This window comes from Cucurbita maxima, unplaced genomic scaffold (genome assembly GCF_002738345.1).
Source record: "Cucurbita maxima cultivar Rimu unplaced genomic scaffold, Cmax_1.0 Cma_Scf00029, whole genome shotgun sequence".
NCBI lineage: Eukaryota > Viridiplantae > Streptophyta > Magnoliopsida > Cucurbitales > Cucurbitaceae > Cucurbita > Cucurbita maxima.
In genome coordinates, this window is record NW_019272045.1 from 2,245,716 (window position 1) to 2,265,129 (window position 19,414).

Below are 19,414 nucleotides of genomic sequence, written 5' to 3' on the forward strand. Positions count from 1 at the left end.
ACCCCTGGATACCGAAGGCATCTTTGGGGTGATCTCGTAGTTTCTACGAGGTGGAGACGATGGGGTCGCACTTGTCACAATCGCACTCTTGATGGCAGCGGAATTGCGATTGTGCGACACTCACTTTCCAACGACAAGTGAGCTAAGCCAATTCGTTCTTACGCGCCTACAGCCAAGCGACGTATGCTCGAGCCTCTAGTCTCGATTTAAAAAGACAAGGAAAGAGAGAGATTTTGAAAGAGACGTTATATATGCAAGCAAGAGAGTAACAACAACGGCTCAGTATATAACTATTGGTAGGAAGAAGTTGACAACTAGTCATATCTCCTATAGTACATTCTGATACATTTCATGAGGCCTAGACATTATTTTTCTAAAACGTCATACTTTCTAAAAATAAAAAAGGGTTTGGCTTGTCATGGCATGCGGGCATGGGCAACACGCCTTAGACGAGCATGACCGTGATGTCCTCTCCCACTTAGTTGGTTACTATTTAACTTTAAAAAAAAAAAATTCAATTTTACTGGTGGATTTATTCACAATTTTTTTCGAACAATATTTAAATATTTTAAAATTATTTAATTGATTTTATTAAAAAAAAAGTAAAGTATTTTATGTTTGGTCAAATGTGCATTAAATGTAACAGAAACCTTAATGTCTAATTAATCTTAAATTTCATTAATTTGAAAGCCTAAACTTTGGACCTTACCTTAATCTAAGCTACTTTTGTATTATTATTATTATTTTTGTTTATATTATTGATAAACAAAATAAAAATAAATAAATAAATAAATAAATAAACTTCCATATGTTTCTCGATATTATTTATTTTCTTTTCTATAACAATAAATATAATTTAGTTGGTTAAAATATTATATATCTAAAAAAATATATATATTTGAGGTTTGAATATTTGCTCTCACATGTAAATGGGTTACGTGTAATAGCTAAAGTCCACCACTAACATATATTGTCCTAATTGGGCTTTCGGGATTCCCCTCAAACGTATCCACGAGAGAGAAATTTCCACATCTAATGTTTGATTCCCCTCTCAAATTGATGTGGGAGCTTTCCAGCGTCCTCATAATCTACCAACGTCCGGTAATTCTCCACTCCAACTGATGTGGGATCTTACAATACAAGATTTTAATTTTCGAACTCGTTACCACTGAACTAAGGTCACTTCAATGAGCGAGCGATAGAATTGTTAGGTTATAATTTAAAGAAATACATATTATACATTTAACTAAAAAATTTGAAGTTGGAATGGTCATCACTAAGATAAGCTCACTCTGTCCCGCTTAATTCTAAGATTTTTTTTTTTTTTTTTTTTTTTAATTTTTAAATTTTAAGGTTATTTTTAAAATAAAATTTTGGAAAAATAGGTGGGCTAGTTTTCAATTAAATAAAATAATAATAAATGCAAAGGAAAACGAGTCCGGCAATCGGCAGGCCCCAGAAACGGAAAATTTTCTTTGCTCGTTATATACGGACGTTTCGCCTTCTACAGAGTTGTCTCTTCCGCCATAGCAATTTCTTCGGTTTCCAAATCTTGCCTTCTTCCTCCATCTCTGCCGCCGCAGCTGTTTCCCATTTCCCTTCTCGTGAGGGACCGTTCAGATCTCTGTACAAAGGTCAGTCGGTTCATTTCTTGCAAAAGATTTCGAGGCATTTTGATATAACTTCCCGTTTTTTCTATTTTCATCCCTAATTTTTTGTAGTATTTGTTCTTGAATTCATTACGAATTCGATTAAATCATTGTCTATTTGCTTGTTTTGATTCGGCATTGATATTTCTTGAATCTGGGGTTTTCAGATCCGATTCAAATCGAGTATGGGTCTGTCGAGAATGAAGTTGTTAAGTCGATTTCGGATCTTGGTTTTAGCTTGTTCTTTGATTTTTCAACTCGGATATGGATTTTACCTTCCTGGTAGCTACCCCCACAAATACGTTGTGGGCGACTTGTTGTCGGTGAAGGTTAATTCTCTTACTTCTATCGAGACCGAATTGCCATTTGGATATTATAGTTTGCCGTTTTGTAAGCCTAAAGAGGGTGTTAAGGACAGTGCCGAGAATCTTGGTGAGCTTCTGATGGGAGATCGAATTGAAAACTCGCCATACCAGTTTAAGATGTTTACAAATCAGACGGATATCTTTACGTGTTCTTCAGGTCCATTGACATCTGATCAATTTAAGATCATGAAGGAGAGAATTGATGAAATGTATCAGGTTAATTTGATTCTTGACAATTTACCTGCGATCCGTTATACTCAGAAGGAAGGCTATGTTCTGCGGTGGACTGGTTATCCAGTTGGGGTTAAGGTTAAAGATGCTTATTATGTGTTTAACCATTTGAAATTCAAGGTTCTTGTTCATAAATACGAGGAGGCCGATATGGCTCGCGTAATGGGCACTGGTGATGCTGCTGAGTTGATCCCGACGATTGGGAAAGAGGGATCTGATATTCCTGGATATATGGTTGTTGGGTTTGAGGTGGTTCCTTGTAGCGTTGTGCACAATATCGAACAGGTGAAGGACTTGAAAATGTACCAAACATATCCTAATGCGATACAGTGTGATCCGACCACTGTATCGATGCCGATCAAGGAAGGAGTGCCTATTGCTTTTACATATGAAGTTATGTTCGAGGAGAGTGATATCAAATGGCCATCTAGGTGGGATGCTTATCTTAAGATGGAGGGATCCAAAGTCCATTGGTTCTCGATCATGAATTCGATGATGGTGATTACTTTTCTTGCTGGTATTGTTTTTGTTATCTTCTTGAGGACTGTTCGGAGGGATCTGACTCGTTATGAGGAGCTCGACAAGGAGGCTCAAGCACAGATGAATGAGGAGTTATCTGGCTGGAAACTTGTTGTTGGTGATGTCTTTAGAGCTCCCTCGAATTCGTCACTGTTGTGTATCATGGTTGGTAATGGGGTTCAGATTCTTGGAATGGCAGTTGTGACGATATTATTTGCAGCCCTCGGATTCATGTCGCCAGCGTCTCGTGGAGCCCTCATTACTGGTATGCTGTTTTTCTATATGATTCTCGGCGTTGCAGCTGGTTATGTCGCTGTTCGTTTGTGGAGGACAATGGGTTGTGGTGACAACAAAGGATGGATTTCTGTCTCATGGAAGGTCTCTTGCTTCTTTCCTGGTATTGCCTTTTTGATCTTAACCACTCTGAACTTCCTTTTATGGGGTAGTCATAGCACTGGAGCCATTCCGTTTTCCCTTTTTGTTATTCTGCTCTTGCTCTGGTTCTGCATATCGGTTCCACTGACGCTCGTTGGGGGTTACCTCGGGGCCAAAGCGTCTCATATCGAGTACCCGGTTCGTACTAACCAAATCCCTCGTGAAATCCCTGCTCAGAAATATCCATCCTGGTTGTTAGTTCTTGGTGCTGGCACTCTTCCTTTTGGAACGCTATTCATCGAGCTGTTCTTCATCATGTCTAGTATCTGGATGGGTCGTGTGTACTACGTTTTCGGGTTTCTCTTCATTGTCTTGGTCCTTCTCGTGGTGGTTTGCGCTGAAGTATCTTTAGTTCTTACCTACATGCATCTGTGTGTGGAGGATTGGAAATGGTGGTGGAAGTCCTTCTTTGCATCTGGTTCAGTTGCCATATACATCTTCTTGTATTCCATTAACTATCTGATCTTTGATCTCAAGAGCCTGAGCGGACCGGTCTCTTCGACCCTTTACCTCGGATACTCCCTTCTAATGGTGTTCGCGATCATGCTCGCAACCGGTACGATCGGGTTTCTTTCCTCATTCTGGTTTGTTCATTACTTATTCTCTTCAGTGAAGTTGGATTGATGGAGTTTCTTAGAAACAGCAGAAGATCAGTGGCAGGCAGTTTAGTAGAATTGTATGGATTGTTTGATTATTATGATATGACATAATATGATATATTAGTTTTCGTCGATTCATTTCAAACGCTTGCGAGACATGAATAATACCGTCGAGTTCTGATGTATTTTCTTTGTGTTTTAAGGGAGAGATTGTTGCCTGGATTATGATATGATACAATACAAATAGATTTTCATTTGCTTTCTTAGATGTTTTAATGGTAGTTTGTAACACAAATTATGTGGGGTTTTATTAGTATATGTACACTTCATTTCACTTGTCCTTCATATATTTGATTCATTCCTTGGTCTGTTACAGTGTTTATGTACTTCAATTGAGCTGAGCTAAATGAATCAATGTTATCGTATTTGTTGAATATTTATGTGAGATCCCGCGTCGGTTGGAGAAGGGTGTAGAAACCTCTTCCTAATAAATGCGTTTTAAAATGGACAATATCTATTAGCAGTGAGTTGCAAATGATATAAAAGTCTGACATTGGGCGGTGTGCCAGTGACTATGTTGGCTCACAAGTGCTAAAGTGAGTTTGGATTCTTACAAATGGTATAAGAGTATGACATTGGGCGGTATGCTAGTGACTATGTTGGCTCACAAGGGCCAAAGTGGACAATATCTATAAACGAGTTTGGATTCTTACAAATGGTATTAGAGTCTGACATTGGGCGGTGTGCCACATGCCAGTGACTGTGTTGGCTCACAAGCGGGTGGATTGTAAAATCTCACTTAAGTACCTAAGTTAGAGAGGGGAACAAAACATTTAATCTCATCTCAGTTGGAAAGGAGAACGAAACATTTTTTATAAGGGTGTATAACTTTCTCCCTATTAGATATGTTTTAAAACCGTAAATCTGATGGTGATACGTAACGGGTCAAAGCGGACAATATCTACTAATGGCGGACTTGGGCTGTTATAGTTTAGCTCGTGAATTTCAAACCCTTTGATCTTATCAAGATAATAATCTACCAAGAGGTGATCCATATTTTCTTTCATATTAAAATTATTATCAATTCTATCCTTAAAATAGAAAAATAAAAAAAATCTAAAAGTATTCATTGAATTTATTTTTGAAATAGAGTATTAACCGTTTGAACTTAAGAATAACTTTGAAATTTTTAACCGATTGCTCTCCTCCATCGATCCCTACTGGCCATTCCCCACTTATCTGTTTGTCGAGCGCGGGTTCATCCACATCCTCTAACAACATCACGATTCTCTCTTCAAATTTTCCCGGAAAATTCCTCCCATGGAGCTTCCTCAATCCTCCCTTTGAACTACGCCACTAAAATCCCTTCACCCAATTCCACTCCCAGTTGCAGATTCTGCAACTTTCATGGCGTAATCAGAGCACAAACCGAGCAATAATGGTGCCCACTTCATTTTGTTCCCTTCAATCCAGCAATGTCTCTTCCACCCCCTCCATCTCGCCTCTTTCCATATCTTCTCTCGCCTCTTCTTCTTCTTCTTCTTCTTCTTCTTCTTCTTCATGTTCTTCTCTTTATCTTCGACCATCCTCACTTTTCTCCACTCGCCTTCGCTCTTCCCATGTCTTTGGTGACCTCCATTTGAAGCGAAGCCCTGAATTTAAGGTTTGATTTCTGGATTTCTGGATTCTGTTGTTGAGTTTCGTTATATGATTTGAGATTGTGTGTTTGCTAGGGACTGAAGGTGAAATGTGCAGCTGGGGAGCAGCTGAAGGTTATGATATCAGGTGCGCCGGCCTCCGGTAAAGGAACTCAGTGTGAGTTGATTGTTCAGAAGGTAATTGAAGTTCTTTTAGTGATTTGTGGTGATTCTGAACATGAATTATTCAACAAGAAGGAAATCTTATCAGTTACCAGAACAAGAAATTTTAATTTCCCTGATCATCTTATTGTAAACTCTGAAGTTCAAGACAGTTCTAAAACTGGCACATGGAATTTCTCATAGAATGTCTCTTTTTTTAAAGCATCATATGTACTTCCTTCACTGATTTCTCTTCATTCTTCAGTTTGGCTTGGTGCACATATCAACTGGCGACATATTAAGAGCAGAAATTTCAGCTGGGACAGAAATTGGCAATAAAGCAAAAGAATTCATGAATTCTGGACGGCTTGTTCCTGATGAAATTGTGACTGCTGTAGGATGTGGATCTAAGCTCTTTCTAGCTTGAATGTTACTTTCTTGTTTGTGCAATATTCATATAATGAGCTTATTTTGGTTTGTAGATGGTTACAACACGGTTATCAGGTGAAGATGCAACCGAGAAGGGGTGGCTCTTAGATGGATTTCCACGAACCCTTTTGCAAGCAGAAAGTTTGCAGAAGCTGCAGATTAAACCAGATATTTATCTTATTTTGGATGTATGTACACTGCATACTAATATCCTATGTTGAGGCTTTAGTGTTTTGTTTTTGATGGTGGTGAAAAAGTTGCATGAAGGATTTAATGAACCTAAATTGGAAATTTGGGAAAGTTCTTGGCACCCTCTAGAATTAGTTCTTATCTGATGTTTTTCATGCATCCATTGTTGAAGATTGTTGGGAGGGAGAGTTCTACATTGACTAATTTAGGGAATGATCATGAGTTTATAAGTAAGGAATATATCTCCATTGGAGTGAGGCCTTATGCTCAAAGTGGATAATATCATACCATTGTGGAGGGACGTGATTCCTAACATCAATGAAGCAGTCATTTTGCGAGTTATTTTGATTAAATCTGTAACTGATGCTAGCTATCCTGCGTCTTCCTTTTAACTTCTAATGTACTCTTGAAAGAAGAAACAGAGTATCATAATAATACTGTGAATCTGCCACAAGTTTATAGGGGTGGCGTTATATGTGTTAATCACACAAGAAGTTGGCTCTTGTGTTGAGTCAAATTTCTTCTTCAGTTTATCAGTGCGGTCAATAACAAACTTGTGTGTGTGCGTGTGTTTAGATAACCATTTCTGTATTTATATTTGATTTACATTTCTAATACTCAGGTTCCTGATGAAATTCTAATCGACAGATGCGTTGGTCGAAGGCTCGACCCAGAGACGGGGAAGATTTACCATCTGAAATATTTTCCCCCGGAAACAGAGGAAATTAAAGGGAGACTTGTCACTCGACCTGATGATACTGAGGAAAAAGTTAGCTATTTCTAAGAAATTGTTTAAAAATTCTCAGAAAGCTATTCTAGACTTGTTTTTGCTTGTCTAACTGGCTTGCTATAGGCTTGTTTTGGATTTTTTAACGTTTATTTATATGATTTCTGTTTAGGTGAAGCAGCGTTTGGAAATTTACAAGCGTAATGCAGAAGCAATAGCACCAGTGTACTCGAGTATTACAAAGAAGGTAGTTTATTAGGCGTTCTTCTCATACATATCTATGTCTATATCCTCTGTTTAATTCCAGCGTTTATTTCTAACCTCTGTTTCGTCTGTGCATATTAAATTCTATTGATCATAATGCTTATTAATCCTGTGAATATAGATCGATGGAAGCAGTCCTAAAGAAGAAATTTTTGAAGAAATATCATCATTGTTATCACAGATACAAAAAGAAAAAGCTACGAAGTTAGGTAATTGTTTGTGTTCTCATGGAATTCATTAAAAATGTTTACTGGATAGTTTAGAAATTATAAGTTTAGATTTAATGTCAACGCCGACGCTTTGAAAGGTTCGACCTGCTCTTACTAGGACATTTCTTTTCCATATAAGAGAAGCTATATCTGGATTGAGTTTTATTTTTATAATTTTCAAATCTCCCCCTGCATTTCTTGTGTATTAGGGAAATCAACCCTTGGATTGAAGAGTACTTCAACTCAGGTATGCTCTGTATGATTGAGAATAGGAAATTTGAATTGTTCGTTATTTTCCCGAATTCACGTGTTCGTAATAGACACTATAATAAGGTTCCCTCAAGTATATAAGCTTATGTTTGATATTTAACAAGAATCCCTCAAATATATAGGTTCCCTTAAAAATGTTTGATATTCTCTTTTTACAGGATAGCTGGAGAGGGATACCAACTAGATTGAATAACATTCCTCACTCCAGAGAAATCAGGAAATATTTTTATGATGATGTGCTTGAAGGCACCAAACGCGCTGTAAAAGATGGTAGAACTAGATTAAAGGTTTGGTGTTAACCTTATTGTTATTCACACAAGATTATTGTTAGGTCCCACATCGATTGGAGAGGAGAACGAAACATTCCTTTTAAGGGAGTGGAAACCTCTCTGATACACTTTAAAACTGTGAGGCTGACGGCGATATGTAACGGGTCAAAGCAGATAATATCCGCTAGCGGTGGGCTTGGACTGTTACAAATGGTATCAGAGCTAGTCACCAAGCGGTGCGAGGCATTGGTTGGTGTAACTTCTAAAGCTGATCATTTTTGTTTGTTTTGAATCTCAATGAACAGGTGGAGATTAATATTCCAGAGCTTAACCCTGAAATGGTAGGAAGCTTACTCCTCCTGATTCTCCTAAAAACGATCTGAGTTAACCGCATCTGCAATGCACAGGATGTCTATCGAATAGGCACTCTTATGGAACTTATTCGGACCATTGCCCTTTCATTTGCTGATGATGGAAAACGTGTCAAGGTAATTTTTCTGATTTCCCTCAAGATCGGAGTGCTCGTGACCACCATCTGAAACTTCATCTCCTAGGTATGCATTCAAGGATCCATGGGGGAAGGTGCACTTTCTGGAATGCCGCTGCAGCTTGCTGGAACTCGGAAAATCTTAGAATACATGGACTGGGGCGAATATGGGGCTTTGGGGACCTTTGTCAAGATTGGTTCAATTGGTACTGCACTCAATTTTTGAAAGATTCGTTTGTGCATCTTTAGTTTGCTTGCACCTGCATGTTAATCTCAGAAAAGATGAGCCTTCCTACATAATTCCTCAATGATTTCCCTCAAAACTTCTCCAGAATAGCCAAAAACAGTACATATTCATGTCGATTCTTACCTATAGGAACTAGAAATTATACCTTTGAGGGGGCATACCTTTCTATTCTTGCGCTGTATACGTCTCTTTTTGAAGATCACCATGAAGAAACACGTTTCATTATCATGAAGATAATCTTTAAACTGTCTAATTTACAATGCATTTCGTCATTCGCGTGTAAAAGATTTTGCATTTGATATAGACTTCACAATATTTGTTCCAACCTGACGTTCAGATCTTTCATATTCTTTCCTAACTGCAGGTGCCAAAGAAGTTGACGAGCAAGATGACATGTTTATTTTAGTGGCTCCTCAAAATGCTGTTGGAAATTGTATCATTGATGTAAGCTACTCATCATAGATTTTGTCGACTCCGTTTAGTAGGAAAATGGAACTGTTTGATTAAGGATGAAGCTTTGTGAAGATAACGATGTCAAGTTAATGCAGGATATGAAAGCGATGACAGATGCAGCTGGTGACAGACCTGTTATTCTTGTAAATCCCAGACTCAAGGCAAGTTTCTAAGTGATCCTATGTTGGTATGATTTAATTTGCTGATAGGAACACTGTCCTAACTTCTAGGCACCTGTAAACCAAAACGAATCAAGTGACAAGAAATAAATCCTGAGGATATGATAGAAGCCCTAAGTAAAAAAAAAGTTGAGTAGAAACTACTGGATAGAAAAAAAATACTATCTTTCAGTCTTCATTAGTACTTCCATTTGACAATAATCATAGTTGAATAGTACTATATTGGTTTTATAGCAAATAGTAAATTCTTAACGGTCCAAATCTACCGCTGGCCGATATTATTCTCTTTGGGGTTTCCCTCGAGGTTTCTAAAATGCATATGCTAGGGAGAGGTTTCCACGTTGTTATCAAGCATGTTTCATTACCCTCTCCAATGATGTGAGATCTCACCATCTATCTAACTTTTCAGGCTTCCCCTCAAGGTTTTTAAAACGTGTTTGCTAGGAAGAGGTTTCCATGCCCTTATAAAGAATGTTTTGTTCCCCTCTCTAATCGATGTAGGATCTCACAATCTACTTCCCTTCGAGCCCAACGTCCTTGCTGGCACTCGTTCTTCTCTCCAATCGATGTTAGATCTTTTCAATCTCTAGTTAGGTTTAATGGCTCTTTGGTTTAACCTATCTCTTTAGGTGTTGGTTTACTAGGACTTCTTAATTACTAGTTAGGTCTTACCTTTCTGGATTGAAACCCTTTTGTCTAGATCGTTAGGTTGGTTGGGCTGTCTGTTTATATGGAAAGCTCGATTTTCCATCAAAAGAAATGGAAGACGGGTAAAACTCGAGACACCCAACAAACACATGAAACACAGTTTCTCACCAGTAGCTAGTTGTGGAACAAGGTGAACGAGAAAAAATCATAGATGTGGCAATTCTTGTAGTACACCAATTACATGTCCTCTCTTCATAGTACAGCTTTGATCACTCCATTCATGTAAAAAAGCAGACCTTCATTGTGAATTGGATCGCTGCTAACCCTACTGCTACTTTTTAGTTGTTTATCGTATAACTTGGCTTTAACTTCTTTCAATTTTCAGGATTTACCTGGTTCGAGTGGTATCATGCAAGTGAGTATTAAAAAAATCAATTGGAGTTACTTCCGAGTATAATTCAGTTCTAACCCTTCCCATCCTTATTAGACGATGGGCCGTGACAAGAGGCTGGAGTATGCAGCATCATTCCAAATCTGTTACTTCTTTCGGCTTCTCTATTATGCAGGAACGCAGTATCCAATCATGGGAGCTCTCAGGTAAAATAAAACACCAACAAATGTAAGATTTTCAATGATTTCCTATCACCAGTGTATTTGAATCAAAATCCGTCTTTTACCATTAGTTTAAGATACAACCATGATCATGCTTTGATCCCCAACTCTTTGTTTTAGGATGTCTCACCCATATGGTTATGAGCTCTACAAAAGGGTGGATGAACCTTCTGGTAAGGAAAGGTATGTTCTCCTAACCAAGTATCCCACCAGGCCGTCCACTGATGATATCAATGATGCCTTCCAAGGAAAAGAAAGGTAAGATGAACAAAAAATAAGAACACTTCATCCTTTAAACTTTATTACCAAAATCCGCCGCCTGATCTAATCACTGCAATTACATTCCAAATACTTGCAGAAATGCAGAGAAGAAATCATCTGGAATCTGGTAAGAACATACCCCTGTAACGTGAAAATACTAGTTGCTCTTTGTTGATCAGCCCAGATTAAATTCAATTTTTTGACTAATTCAGGGGCTTCCTGAGTGGCATCTTTTGAGGTTATGAAGATGATATCTTCAGTTAGACCATGTCTACCAAAGAACCGAGCAGCCATGGAGTTACATGCGAAGTAGATTCTAGTCACAACCCATGTACAGAGAAGGTAAGGAAATACTACGTTTATACAATCAAATCTGTTTGAAGAAACAAAGCAAAGATACAAAGAACAACAAATTCTGGTACCTAGCATAGTCAAGGCAATATCTAAGAGCTCCTAAAAGGAAAACCCACACCAAATTTAAAAGCTATTTGTCTCCTAAGAAAACACAAACCAAGCCACCAACAAAGATTACCAACTACTACAATGAAAACGCTCAAAGCAGACAATATATTCTATGAGAAAGAAAAAAACCAGCTAAACCCTAATTGATCTGAGTTATAGTAAACCTAGAAGAACTGTCATGTTGCTTCACTTCAGCCAGTTCATCTGCTCGCAACTCAAGCATCTTCCTGTTGAAAAAATAAAGGGAGATGCCGAGGTATACCGAACAATCGCCATCGAAAAGAGCACATCACTTCATATTCTATCATTACTACACCCTGGAGTAATCAAACCATACCATACCAAACCAAACCCATACACCATATTCCGGATTGTTCACTTCTGTTGCTCCGATGTGATCGGTCCAAATCAAGTGACCAAAACCCATATTATTCTGGATTGTTCACTTCTGTTGTTCCGACGTGATCAGTCCAAATCAAGTCGCAACAACCGCCGCAGATCATTAGTTGCAGTACCGTTCTTACCTAAAAAGGACGGCAATGGCACTGAACTCGGAGGCGGCGAAGCGAAGAACGCACCCGATCCAGCATAGATCCCATCGGCAACCTTCAATTCCGAAAATACAACCTGCTTCTGCATCAAATCAGGGTCTGGACCCAACCGATCAGTCGATCCCAAAACCAAATCCAAATCCTCAACCTTCGATTCCAACATCCTCTTACCACCATCACCAACACCTCCATCGGGACACAACATCTCTCCACGCTTCAAGATCTTGACTTGTCCCATAACCAGATTCTTCGGTGAAATCTTCGCCGCCGTGGACGTCTCTATCACCCGACTCCGACCTCTATTCACTCGACGGTTAGCCTTAACTCCCACCTCCGAACTCCGCCGCCTACCGGAACAAGTCGCATCGTCCTGATTAAAATTAGGGTTTGCAGAAGAAGAACTAGAACTAATACGGTTAGAATTCCGCCGCGATTTCAAAGGCGGAGACGATAGAACCAGACCTTGGTGGCGTAACCCGTTCCCAAGGCAATCCTGCGGCTGAAGGATCACGGTAGTAGCCATATATCTTCAGAATCACAAAATCCAAAAGAAAAAAATGGAAGAAAGGAGAGAGAAACAACAAATCAAACAAGAGAGAGAAAGAGAAGAACAAAATGGGGACGGAATATCAAGAGAAGAACAGAGACATTTGAGGGATGCATAATCGGAACTTGAAATGTGGTTTATATAGACATTTCTCGTGAGGGTTTTCGCACGTACACCACGTGTGATCGTGAACCGCCTTAGTGGGTATGACGTGGGTTACCCGTAGTTGATATTAGATGTGTCACGGACGAATTTCATTGGTACGGTTAATTAATTTCCTTCTCCATATTTAATATATATTTTGCATAAAGGTTTAAACGACATCGTTTTAAAATTAAATCAAAAGGTGTGGCTAATTTGTAATTAAGGAAGAAAAGGAGGACAAACTTGCAAAATAAAAAATATTAAAAAAGGTAAAGCGACGCCTGCAAGAAAAGAACCGCGCTTGTCGTGATGTTCGTAGAAACCTCCTGATCTTGCCACGTGTTGGTTCGAGTCAACTGAACCGACTTTGGTTTTTTTAAATGGATGTATCTTTTTTTAAGATATTTTCCACTATTTTAATTTCCATATGAGCTTATAATAAAATAAAATAAAATAAAATATTTTATGCATATTGTATATTCATGTGTATTGGGATACGGTATCAGATATCGCTATGACTAGTATGGACACGTACACTACAATATTATGATACGGTATTGTGTACACCACAATACTATTCACGCTCCCTTCCCTTCCTAGTATACCGACAACGTGAGTGTTCGTTACTCGAAGGCTAGAACTAGGAGCACATGTTTGAGCTCGCCTAGGGTTCCATGTGTGTATACATGGCTCGTGTGTAGAGAAGTACTACACATTCAATTTCACCTAGACTAGAAGTAGAGACCAAGGTCATGTAAAGCCCCTATGCACGGACGATGTCGTCGTGATGACAACCAAGTCGAAGGCTAGGATTAGGAATACGTATTCGAGCTTGCCTAGGGTTCCATGACATACATGGCTCGTATGTAGAGAAGTATTATACATTCAATTTTACCCAAATTAGAAGTAGAAATCAAGACCATGTAAAACTCCTATGCACGGATGACGACGTCGTGATGATAGCCATCTAGGGTAGATGCATCTACGTTGGTAAGATCAAAACAAATACTTTATTTTCATTGTTTTATTTTAATTTGTGTTATTTATTTTCCGCCACATTACAATGAACGTGTAAGTATGTAACTTCGTAATGAATGTCTTCACGTGTAACAGTCATGCCATATATACATCGGCAGCCTTATTTTAATAGAAAATAGTTTATTTCTCCGTAAATATAAAATATTATTTTAAGAGTTTTTTTTAAAAAGAAAAGATAAGCATAACTCGATGACACGTATTTTATTAAAAGGTAAAAATAAATAAATAAAGTATTAATTTCAAATTAAAAAAAAATCAATTATTTAGCGTTAAAAAGAAAAGAAAATAAAAATAATGGTTTACACGTAGGAGAGATATAAATGTAAATAATTTATTTCCCATAAATAATGGGTCCACGACGCCACGTAGTATTTAATTCCATAAATTTATTGAGCTGAAAAAGGAAATGAAGAGGATTATGTGGCGATCCATCCGCCGACCAAAAGACGTGGCCGACCTATCTGTCAAATTACCTCTATAATAAATAAATATTAAATTAATAAAAATATCTCTAAATTTATATTTTATTTAAAAATATCTTTACCTTTTTTATAAATTTCAATAATAGTCACTAATATCTTTAAAAAATTTAAAAATATAATTCTTACTATTAAATTTTAGTATTTTATTTTTATTTTTATTTTAAAGTTAAAAAAATTTCTTATTTTTATTGTTAATATTATTTTAAAAAACATTAAAAAAAAGATCAAAAACCCTAAAATCAATATTAATTTTGAGAATTTATTAATATTTTTAAAACATGATAATGACAGCAAGATTATTTACGAGGTTTTAAAAAAAATTTAAGGTGATATTTTATCAAAAGATTTAATAATTAACCAATTATTTTCTAAAGACAAATCGATAGACATACTGTTGAACACTGTAGCTTGTGGTGTTAAAAGATTTTCGCTTCTCGTGTGAAAGAACCACTCATCAATTATCTAGACTTGTGGGACCCTATCCAGAGACGTACTGAAAATCATGTATTTTTCCAACGCAATATCCATCTTCCAAATCAAAAAGAAAAAAATGGGCTCGTCTGAATTAAAGATGGACAACTACTCTTAATTTATATTCCAATTTTTTTAAGGTATAATTTATACATATAGTCATAAATTTAACATAAAAAATCACGTCGTTAATATTAAATTAATTTATAAATTCTAGATAGGTATAAAATCAACATAAAAATCATGTAATTAATATTAATTAAATTTAATTCAACTATTAGATCATATATTTTTTTTATAAAAAAGTTCTTGATTCAAATCTTAACCCATATATTTTATTTATAAATATTTGTTAGTATTTTAATTGACATAAAAATATATTAATTATTTCATAAATTTTAGCTTTTAATTCTACTATTATTTGTTTTATTCTTCGATTTATTATTATTTTTATAAATAACTTTCATGAAAATTTGATTATTAAACGGGCAAACAAAATTTGTAATAAAAATATATAAAGATTAAAATAATAAGTTTGATGATTGAAATTAATTAGTTATTTTTAACAAAAAAAAAAAAAAAGAGATAAAAAAAAGAAAAAAAAAAAAAAAAAAAAGAGAGGCAACGGTTTTTCGTTGGTTAGTTAGTTGGTCGGTCAAAGGTCTGACGTGGATTGATTTTCAACCTTTTGTCGTCATTCGTAGTTTGAGGAGGGGGGAGGCAGTTCCATCTCCCTCCATTTTCCTGCATTTAATCCTCGATTTCCAATATCCAAACAGCTTGGAGCCCTTCCGATTTCGTTTTCACCTCGCCTTCTTCCTTGCTTCACGTAGATTTCCGATCAAAAACACCGCTAATTTTCCCGCCGGCGGGAGTTCTAGGGATGGAGGCATTGCCGTTGCAAAAGGCGGGAAGCGAGAGCGAGGTGTCGGGGCATAGTTTTAGCGGCGGCGGCGGAGGAGGACTGGAGGAGAGGGGTTCGTCTGAGTATTTCGGTTGGGTGTATCATATTGGATTTAATTCTATAGGGCATGAGTATTGCCATCTTCGATTTCTCTTTATTCGTCGTAAATACGTTGAGTTGTATAAGCGCGATCCTCATGAGAATCCCGGCATTGTAAGCCTCTTCTTTCCATTTCTCTCTTTAATTTTTCTTTTTAATGTTAGGTTGGATGAATGTGCCTGCGAATGATTATTCTATTCTGTTCTATTGGGTTTAGGCTAATTGTATGAAATGGTGTACTCTGTTTTAGAAACCTATTAGGAGGGGTGTTGTCGGGCCATCGCTTATGGTCGAAGAGCTGGGACGTCGAAAAGTTAACCATGGGGTAAGGGAATGGTATATCGTTTATCATTTTCATTGTATAAGATTGTTTGATGATCTCATTGTATCATTATATTCAAATCTTGATGATCTATGGAAAATAATGGGAGCTACACATTGGTGATTGTGTTTGTTATTGCAGGATGTTTATGTATTACGAATTTATAATCGACTGGATGATTCTAAGAAAGGAGAAGTAAGTGATAGTTTCGTTCGAACTTATCTTCATTATCATCGTGTTTGAAATATAACTATCCTTATTGCTATTTTGTTTTTGGCATCATTTTGCGCTTCTCCCCCCTTGTGAATTGGATCACATAAAAGAAACTTCTCTATATTTCATGTCTAAGGGAATTTCCAACAAAAAAAGTTTTGTCACACGAGTTATGCTGTGAGATCCCACATTGATTGGAGAGGAGAATGAACCATTCCTTATAAGGGAGTGAAAACCTCTCTCTAATGGACGCTTTTTAAAACCTTGAGGGGAAGTCTAGAAGGGAAAGCTCGAAAAGGGCAATATCTGCTAACAGTGAACTTGGACTGTTACAAATGGTATCAGAGCCAGACACCGGACGCTGGGCTCCCAAGGGGGGTGGATTGTGAGATCCCAAATTGGTTGGAGAGGAGAACAAAACATTCGTTATAAGATAGTGGAAACCTCTCCCTAGTAGACGCGTTTTAAAATCTTGAGGGGAAGCTCAGAAGAGAAAGTCCGAAGAGGACAATATTTATTAGCGGTGGACTTTGACCGTTACAAATGGAATTAGAGCCAGACACTGGCGATGTGCCAGCGAGGACGCTAGGCTCCCAAGGAGAGTGGATTGTAAGATCCATCATTGGTTGGAGAGAAGAACGAAGCATTCTTTATAAGGGAGTGGAAACTTCTCCCTAGTAGATGCGTTTTAAAACCTTGAGGGGAAGCTCAGAAGGGAAAACCTGGAAATGACAATATTTGCTAGCGGTGGGCTTAAGTTGTTACATATGTTCACCACAAAATGAGAGGAGGCCTTCAAAGTTTGTTTGATCTGACATTTAAAAAACTTGGGCGGCTTCTCCTGAGTAAGTTGTTTCTAGCTTAAGAGGAAAATCCTAAAGTCTGGACAAATAGATTACTACCTGAGAGATGAACTATCAAAAAAGAGTCCAGCTCTTCCTTTAGTCTAATGTGTGCTGAAGGCCGAACACCAAGGATAAGCTACAAGGAGATACTCATCAGAAAATGTCTTAATTGTAGCTCTAGCGACAAACATCTAGACAATTTTTGTGCTCAATGTAGTTTGGGTAGAAAAATCCGATACTTGTTGTGTAATAGTTGTAGTTGAGCTTGATACTCTCTTAAAGACAACCTCCAAGTTGCTTCATGAAGTTCTTATGGATGAATGGTTAAAAGGGCAAATTAGAGTGCTCCAGAAGTATGTATCTAAATTTCTCCTTTTGTCACTTTGGATTCAAAGAAGCAATAGATTATTTTGTTGCAAGTGTAAGGATTTCGGTCAAGCTTTGGAAATTGTTCATGAAGCTTTGGAAATTTTACAGGATGGCAGTCAGCATTCTTGCTTCCATTTTGTTCACCTCTACCATTGCTAAATTGGGATCCTCTTTCCATGCCATTTATTTCAAGTCAGCCAAATTGTATGAGGCATATGCATTTTTAATCTCCTTCATGTCTTTCTAGTAACGGTATCGAGATCCTCGCTAAGGATAGTTGGCTTAACTTTGATTCAAACATTTCCTCGTCTTTCTTTTCTATCCAAAAAGTTTTGGCAAGTTGCTAAGGTTTGAAGGGGCTTGAGGTGGGGAGGAGGAAGCCATCAGGTTAAGTGGAAAAAAGTTGCTTCCATTAGTTTTAGAGAAGTTCGAGTTTTGGAAACCTTACCAATATAAATAAATCCCTTATTTCAAATTATGATTACATTAAACTATCATTGAAACCGATGTTTAAGATGATGTTAACAATCAATGAAACTTCCTTTTCTTAGTGGACAAAAATCTAAATCGCATGTGTGTTCTTTTGCTTAAGATTGCTTGTGCTACGGCTGGAGAGGTCAGAAAATGGATGGAGGCATTTGATCATGCCAAGCAACAGGTACCAAAATCTCATTTGGAAGGTTAATTTATAGTATTTCATGTCTGGATGGGCAATAAAGGTAACAAGAACAGGTAACAATTTATCATTACCTGTTAACAAGAATACAACTTGGAAGAATACAACAAGAATACAATTTATCATTACCTGTAATTTGTAATGTTAGAATTGGTACAATGACTATTTAACTTGTCTTTATTTGATTGAGTATTAACTTGATAGGCTGAGTATGAACTCTCCAGAGGAGGTAATCCCCGAGAGAAACTGAACATGGAGGAAGAGTAAGCATTTTTACTTAGCAATCTCTGCGTGAATGTTTGCGCTGATTCAGTTTTGGTGCAATTGTAATCCAGATGCTTGAGTTCCCTGTTTATAATAATAATGGTAAAATAGAAAAAAACAAAAAAGAAAAAAGAACGACGACCCACGGATAGTATATGTTGTTAACTTCACCATTATAATTATGTAATAGTAGGAAGCTTCCCATGGTCGAACGACATGATAAAGACATAACTGCTAGGCTTGGAAAATAGTTACAATTTGATATCTATTTGTGACATTGGCTTGGTTCAATTGGATGTTTCGATCTGCACCTGAGTATCACTGGTGTTCTATTTCTGGGGTTCTTTCATGTCTTATTGTTTCTTTTCTGGCCTAACTGTTCATTTAACCAGCTTAATTCTCTGCAATTCTTGGTTGATTTCTGATCGTTGATCAATTTTCATGGTATGGAAAGGATAAATCTGGACGGACACAGACATCGAGTTAGACGTTATGCACATGGATTAAGAAAGCTAATAAAAATTGGTCAAGGTGAGGTACCTTTTACGAATAATACACACATTATTATTTTTTCTTTCATGTTATCATAATTCATATTTCATTCCTAAAAATGTTTTTAACCTTGTAATCGGTTCTGTGGCTTTTGCTCCTTCACCCTGTTTCATATCTTTGTTTCTTTTTTCCATCAGAAGCAAGAAGAAATCCACTTTTACATTCATTTTTAACCTGTTATGCCCAGGTCCAGAGACACTTTTGCATCATTCTACAAACTTGAATACTCATGTCGGTTCTGATGGCTTCTTTGAAAAGGATTTCGGTGATGCACTTGAAAGACATCAGTGGAAATGCGTTCGCACATTTAACGGTACCATCGTCTTAAGTTAACTTTCCTCTTATGCAGTACTAAAGGGAACAAATTTGAACTTTCATTATTTTTACTTTTCCCTATTTTTGGCCTTTTAGGTGTTAGAATTTTTGAAGATGTTGCTGACAATAAGGTATCGATCATTGTTGTGCCTCCTATTACCTAAAGAAATGCTAAAGTTTTATTTAGAAAACTCCATCTACATGATACTCCGGAAGAACAGGAATTGAGTGATTCAACTACCTGATTTTTCTTTAAAATGGCCACTTCGATGATTTCCAAGCCCTGCTTCAGTGATTTTTTTTTTTTTTTTTTTTTTTA

General features: G+C 37.1%; 4 protein-coding genes across 6 annotated transcripts in view; 3 read left to right on the plus strand and 1 right to left on the minus strand.

The window, feature by feature from the left end:
• The first annotated feature begins 1,433 nt into the window (after positions 1-1,433).
• Positions 1,434-4,145, plus strand: LOC111465469 (transmembrane 9 superfamily member 11-like). Its single transcript, XM_023109861.1, has 2 exons — positions 1,434-1,634; positions 1,817-4,145. Exon 2 carries the CDS (start codon positions 1,835-1,837, stop codon positions 3,821-3,823), a length of 1,989 nt encoding a protein of 662 aa, XP_022965629.1. The 5' UTR covers positions 1,434-1,634; positions 1,817-1,834; the 3' UTR covers positions 3,824-4,145.
• Positions 4,146-5,019: 874 nt separating this feature from the next.
• LOC111465483 (adenylate kinase 5, chloroplastic) lies at positions 5,020-11,260 on the plus strand. 2 transcript variants are annotated; one of them, XM_023109883.1, is made up of 19 exons: positions 5,020-5,461; positions 5,541-5,633; positions 5,863-5,991; positions 6,080-6,214; positions 6,838-6,984; positions 7,115-7,189; positions 7,328-7,415; positions 7,625-7,662; positions 7,844-7,972; positions 8,260-8,295; positions 8,362-8,442; positions 8,509-8,647; positions 9,053-9,132; positions 9,237-9,302; positions 10,354-10,383; positions 10,456-10,565; positions 10,701-10,838; positions 10,939-10,968; positions 11,054-11,260. In XM_023109883.1, exons 1-19 carry the CDS (start codon positions 5,237-5,239, stop codon positions 11,076-11,078), a joined length of 1,794 nt encoding a protein of 597 aa, XP_022965651.1. In that variant the 5' UTR covers positions 5,020-5,236; the 3' UTR covers positions 11,079-11,260. The 2 variants fall into 2 exon arrangements, with proteins under 2 accessions (XP_022965651.1, XP_022965650.1); XM_023109882.1 differs by having other exon boundaries at positions 5,021-5,461; positions 5,532-5,633.
• LOC111465671 lies at positions 11,185-12,519 on the minus strand. Its single transcript, XM_023110177.1, has one exon. It carries the CDS (start codon positions 12,375-12,377, stop codon positions 11,769-11,771), a length of 609 nt encoding a protein of 202 aa, XP_022965945.1. The 5' UTR covers positions 12,378-12,519; the 3' UTR covers positions 11,185-11,768.
• Positions 12,520-15,265: 2,746 nt separating this feature from the next.
• LOC111465446 (protein ENHANCED DISEASE RESISTANCE 2-like) overlaps positions 15,266-19,414 on the plus strand; it is a 16,597-nt gene continuing 12,448 nt past the window's right edge. For both annotated transcript variants that reach the window (XM_023109827.1, XM_023109828.1), the window contains exons 1-8: positions 15,266-15,653; positions 15,790-15,864; positions 16,003-16,056; positions 17,881-17,946; positions 18,169-18,227; positions 18,683-18,759; positions 18,968-19,093; positions 19,192-19,226. In XM_023109827.1, coding sequence (XP_022965595.1) covers positions 15,420-15,653; positions 15,790-15,864; positions 16,003-16,056; positions 17,881-17,946; positions 18,169-18,227; positions 18,683-18,759; positions 18,968-19,093; positions 19,192-19,226 — 726 coding nt within the window. In that variant the 5' untranslated portion in view covers positions 15,266-15,419. The remainder of the gene's footprint in view (positions 15,654-15,789; positions 15,865-16,002; positions 16,057-17,880; positions 17,947-18,168; positions 18,228-18,682; positions 18,760-18,967; positions 19,094-19,191; positions 19,227-19,414) is intronic.